At 49.7% G+C, this 6,000-nt stretch overlaps 1 protein-coding gene across 5 annotated transcripts in view; it reads left to right on the top strand.

Moving 5' to 3' along the window:
* Positions 1 to 3,964, top strand: part of sbf1 (SET binding factor 1) — a 54,960-nt gene extending 50,996 nt beyond the window's left edge. For all 5 annotated transcript variants that reach the window (XM_082511288.1, XM_082511291.1, XM_082511289.1 and 2 more), the window contains 5 exons: positions 1 to 177; positions 829 to 1,034; positions 1,179 to 1,266; positions 1,344 to 1,475; positions 1,852 to 3,964. The exon at positions 1 to 177 is cut by the window's left edge and continues 168 nt beyond it. In XM_082511288.1, coding sequence (XP_082367414.1) covers positions 1 to 177; positions 829 to 1,034; positions 1,179 to 1,266; positions 1,344 to 1,475; positions 1,852 to 1,950 — 702 coding nt within the window. In that variant the 3' untranslated portion in view covers positions 1,951 to 3,964. The remainder of the gene's footprint in view (positions 178 to 828; positions 1,035 to 1,178; positions 1,267 to 1,343; positions 1,476 to 1,851) is intronic.
* Positions 3,965 to 6,000: the final 2,036 nt, after the last annotated feature.

The raw sequence follows: 6,000 nt of genomic DNA, 5'->3' as shown, positions 1-6,000 counted from the left end.
CACATTGTGTGGCCGTGTTACGACAACCTGACCAAGGTGGTGCCCGACGCCATCACCAAGCTGCTGCAGGACCTGCAGAGCCTGGAGGCCGAGCTCGGCCAGGCGACAGACAAGTGGAAGGACACGTGGGATAAAATCAAGACCACGCAGAGGACGGAGACCAAGCTGGAGAGCAAGGTGGGCCAACAAGCACAAGAGCCGGTGTGGACCCTGCAGGGTGCTAACACTCACTGCTCTCACAAACCTGCAGGGTGCTAACACTCACTGCAGCTTTAACCCTGCTGTATGTGGTTGAGCCAGGCTTTCATCCTACACAGACAGACACACAGACACAGACACACACAGACACACACACAGACACACGCACAGACACAGACACGCACAGACACACACACGCACAGACACAGACACGCACAGACACACACACACACACAGACGCACGCACACACACACACAGACGCACACGCACACACAGACGCGCACGCACACAGACGCGCACGCACACAGACGCACAGACGCGCACACACAGACATGCACACACACACAGACACGCACACAGACGCACGCACACACAGACACACGCACACAGACACACGCACACAGACGCACACACAGACACACGCACAGACACACGCACACACAGACACACACACACACACACACACACACGCACACAGACACACGCACACAGACGCACACACAGACACACGCACACAGACACGCGCACACAGACACACACACACACACACACGCGCACACAGACACACACACACACACACACACACAGGTAGCTCAGTGTGTGTGCACTGATGTTTTCTGCCTCTGCAGCCTTCCTTCTCCAGCTCCCTGCTGATGTCATCCAACCTGAGCCATCAGCGGCGTTCTCAGGGCGTTTACCTGCAGGAGAGCGGTGTAGGATCCTCCATCAACCTGGCTCTGGACTGCGAAGCCAGCGCCACGTCTACGCCCGTCCCCGGTCGGCCGAGCACCAGCACCCTCTACAGCCAGTTCCAGAGCAGCGAGAGCGAGAACAGGTCTGTACCTGCCAGCGGGGCGTCGTACTGAACAGCGACTCCTCCCAGCTCTGCTGCCGTGTCACAGGCCTGTAGATAAACTGTGCAGCGTAGTGGTGGCAGAGAACAGCTCAAGCATGTCTCTACTTGTGTTTTGGCCTCCAGGAGTTTTGAAGGCATTCTCTTCAAGAGAGGGGCGTTGTTGAAACCATGGAAACCGCGGTGGTTTGTGCTGGATAAGACCAAACACCAGGTAAGACGGAGCAGAGGAGGCTTTGTCTCCAGGAGACCGTTGCTGGTTTAATGGCGCCTCTCTCCCTCCCTCTGCAGCTCAGATACTACGAGAGCAGGCAGGACAAGGAGTGCAAAGGAGTGATCGATCTGGCTGAGGTGGAGTCTGTCACCGCGGGAACGCCCACCATGGGAGCGCCAAAAAACATTGACGAGAAAGCCTTCTTTGATGTGAGTGAGCTCCCTCGCCGCGTTGCTCCAGGATCGTTTCTGACAGGAAGTGAGCCTGGATTGGCTGAAGCTCCCCCGTAGCGTTCATGGGGAGGCAGAGACCACACCCTCCCTAAGCGCTGGTGCACGCACAGTAGTTTAAACAGACACACACTCCTCCCAGGAGGCTTTCAAGGCTAAAGAGTCAGAGACGATTCTCTTCTTGGCCTTAGTTTCAGCATTACATGAAACTGTAGGTTATAGCAGCGAGCTGAGCGCCGACTGCAGAGAGCCCCTCCCCCTGCTCCTGCAGCCTTTCTGAGTCCGTGCACGAACGAGACCCCGCTGTTATCAGTCTATGTTTAACGATCCTGATTCGTCTCTCTGCTTCTTTCAGCTCAAGACGACCAAACGAGTGTACAACTTCTGTGCCCAGGACAGCCTGAACGCACAGCTGTGGATGGACAGTGTTCAGAGCTGCCTGTCAGACGCGTAGAGGCGAGCGGCGAAGGGAGGAGCCTGTGACCACCGTGCTCTGTTCTGTGTTGAACTAATGACTTTGCGTCACGTTTCCATGTTTTTGTTATGAAAAGAAAAAACCACAAAGTCGCTGTCGTAGCTGCAGCATGAAGATCCTTCCAGCCCTGTAAACCGCCCTCCTCCCCTCCTACTAACCTCACTGCCCGGCCGCACACTCGGGGGAGGAATGACGGAGGAGCTGCAGTCGGCCCAGCCTCGTTCAGACTTCGAGGGTCCGACGGCTCGTCGGTCGGCAGACGTTCTTCCTCTTTGCCTTCCACTGCCCGACGCAGCGCTCACGGCGCGTTCAAAGGAAGTTCAAGAGGAAGCGGCTGCAACGAGGGGGCTCGTCAGCGGTTCATGAAGGATTTCCTTTCAGTTTTTTTTGTTTTTGCTTTTTAAAAATCTCAAATTTGTTCCAGGAGGAGGTCAGCGCTCCTCCACGTGTGGCAACGACACACTGCGAACGCCATGAACCGCTCGCAGAGATCAAAGAGCCCAGCAGGTGTTGAGAGTGTCGGTGGACTCGTCGCCGACAGTGTTTACAGAGGACCCTCACTACGCTGTGCGCTAACATTCACACTCTGAAGGACAGGCACTGCTGTATGAAACGGGGAGGAGACCCCGGTGTGTAGAGGCACACCGAGTGTGGGAGAGGAAAACTCCGTATTTCTTTAACCGCTCAAATGGTCTCGTTTCGCCATGAGTCGCTTTGTTCTCTGATTCCCATCCTAGTTTACGTATCGAGCTTCCTCCGCTACGACTGAGCGAAGCAGGTAAATGCAGACGCGGTGACATCGCCGCCTGCAGGTGCAGGCTTTGAAATGACTCGTGTGGCGTACGCCAGGACCGATTCAACTGAACATTGTTAAAAGACCACAACTTTTTCTCCATGTTGTTGTTGGCAGAAGTTCCAAATTTAAAACGTCAGCAGACACGAGACCGTAAGAGCTGTAAGTGAAATACTGTCGTTTCCTCCGACGACGGCGGGGTGGTGAAGGTCACACAGGCGTGTGTGAGCGCTGCTCGCGAGTTTCCACGCTGTTGTGTTTAGACGTGAACGATGCAGCACGAGCGGCGTGGCCCTGGGAGCGCGGGCGGAGGTTTCAAACATCTGTGTCTGTCCTCCACGAGCACCCGAACCCTGCTCTGTAAAATATGTCCTCCTGCTGTCTTTGAACACAGGCTTTTGTGCTGATAACTCTTTTGTACATACTACTCCAGATTTGTATGTAATGTTTATGCTAGTAATTTATTTAACTTGTCTCCTCAGTAAAGTTCCTCAAGCACCACTTTATTTTGAAATTAGGAATTCAACGTGCCATTTGTTTCTGTATTAATGTGACTAATGCTTCTTGCAAATGTACACCCTTAGTGTCTTTTTTCTTTGTGTAAACACAGTTGTCCTTAAACATGAACCATTAACAGTAGAGTGGAAGGGGAAGCCTCTTCACCGCGCTGCTCGCCCACAGCGACGGGACGATGTGGACTAACAAAGGTCAGAGGTCAGGTGTTCCTGGTGCATCGTTGTGAGATTGACGATAACAAACACGTAGAAATATTCATACTGATTGACGCTGATCCTGTGAATAAATTATTCTAATAAAATCCTTTTTTTTTTTTTTTCGTATCCAGTCTGTTTGGTTGCCGTCTTCTTGCTTAATATTCTGATGCTCAGTTCATTTCAGTAGGATTTGCTGGTATTAGCGGTGCGAGCATGATGAAACCTATAAACGTCTGCAGGCTCCTCACGGTCAAAGGTCAAACAACCTGATGGTTTGGGTGAGGAACAGAACGCTCGCCCCGGCTCACCTTTTTCACTCTCGTTTACTCATCTCTCAACGGCTGCATCGCCCCAACAATATGACATAATCACTTTTATTTATTTGTTGTTTTTTATTAAATTAGAAACGACCTTCTGAGCCGGGTTATGTTGTCAATCATGTCGATATCGAGTTTTTAGAATCCAAATAAAAAACTGTGGGTTTAAAGGTTCACGTGTCCGTGTCTGTCTGCAAACTGCTGCACCACAGTCAACAGCTGCTCTGCAGCGCTCAACCTGCATCACCTGCATCACCTGTTTTCCTATAAGAAGAGCAAACCAAATACCTGCTGTTACCCTTGTGTTGTCCTTGGGACATTTTTGTCCTCTAAAGAAATCTTCTGCTATCAAAAATGTGTTTTTATTAATCAAATGGTCTGAAAACAAGTTGTTCAGTACTATGCTGTGCATGATTGGAATAAGTTTGAAGTAATTTGATGTATTTATGGGGTTTTATTGGACTTTATAACGTCTGTTGTCCTCGGGGACAAAAACGTCCACAAAGTGTTGCAAAGGGCCACATTTTCACACACTGCTGTCAAACATCTCAGATCACTGATGTGTGGGGTCAAGCAACGGTCATAACCACCACAACAGGCAGCACAAAGAGGAGGCAGGCGCTCCACATTCAACGGTATTTACACAGCGCCGAATCACAACAGTCGCATCAAGGTGCTTCGTATTGTAAGGTCGACCCTACGTACACAGAAAGCAGCTCACAGGCCTCCACTGCTCTGGAGGCTTGTGAGCTAATTTTTTTACCATGTTGTGCAAAGCAATGAGCAGTAGGACAAAGCACATATTGTCCTCTAGGTCAGCGCTCTCCAACCTCTTTTGCGCTACAGGCCGGTTTATGGCCGACAATATTTTCACGGCCCGGCCTCTAAGGTGTCGCGGATAAATACAACAAAATAAAACCAGTACCGGTACCGAAAAAAAGATTTATTCATAACACACGTGAAAAGACCCAGGAAAACCGCGTAAACGATAAAAACGATAACAAAATCACGCTGGAAACTGATAAAAACCCTGAAAACCAGACATTTCACACCTGAGCCTCAACTCTCACAGCCCGGTACCGGTCCGAGGCCCGGGGGTTGGGGACCGCTGTCCTAGTATAATGAGGAGGGAGAATCAATGTTCAGGAAGATCCAGGGTTAGAAGATATAGAAAATATTGTCAATATTTAGAGCACATGCTACCCTTTCTCTGAAAAAGCACATCAGCCACCTGCAGAAGTGGAAGAAGGCTATGAAGTGAAGAAAAGTGATGAAGAATCTGAACTATGTTCAAGTAGGTTCTCAGGCATCCAGGACATGGTAGTCTGAGGAGCTTGGAGAGAAAGTGACTGGGCTTCTTGAAGTTTCTTGAATTTTCAGAATGTGAAACTGAAATAGAAGATGTGTCAGAGGACTACACATCATCCATTTCAATTATGATGAAGACAAAGAATCAAGCAGGAAAGAGGAATCAGCTGAGACAGAGGAATATTTGCAGTAACGTGAGGAAACACTGATCTGGTCTTCTAACCTTCCCAGTGACAGACGATGCCTGACTCTCTCATGTGCCTCAGAGAAAGATGATCTACCACAGTCCAAGCACATGTGCCAGGTCCCATACTCCTTCAGTGGCTTTTCTACTCGAGTACTGAAAGCATTATACACAGTGTATTCTGCTTGTATTCTGCTTTTTAACGTTCACATGCCAATGGATGCATCAGAGACCAAGTTGGGGTTCAGTAACTTGCCCAAGGACACCTTGGTAAGAACTCCAGACTAGAGCACACAGAGATTGAACCAACAACCATCCAATTAGCAGATGACCTGCTCTACAGCCAACTCAATGATGAACAAGGAGGGACAACAAGAGAGGAAGAAAAATGGACCGAATGCAGCTGTAGGCATATGTGGGTGTGTTGATTCTTACTGCCGTGCATCCAGTAGAGTCGCTACGGCCAGTTTATGACATCCTGAGTCTGGTAGAGAAGTTTTCATGCTGACACAAGATTAATCATAGAAGCACAAAAAGGACATAATTTCTTGATAAAGACACAATAGATGATCGTTGTTCATGACACAAACGTGCTCCTGTGAGGTGTATGGAACAAGTGGGTGTTCCTCCTGCTGTGATGTAAGATCCTGGTACTGATGTGACTGTATGAGCACCAAGTCCCCTTCAGAGGACTCTGTCCCCTCCAACAGAACA

Source organism: Aulonocara stuartgranti (genome assembly GCF_965226115.1).
Source record: "Aulonocara stuartgranti genome assembly, chromosome: 17".
Lineage (NCBI taxonomy): Eukaryota > Metazoa > Chordata > Actinopteri > Cichliformes > Cichlidae > Aulonocara > Aulonocara stuartgranti.
The sequence above is the reverse complement of the archived record's forward strand: the minus strand, read 5'-3'. Positions and strand labels throughout refer to the sequence as shown.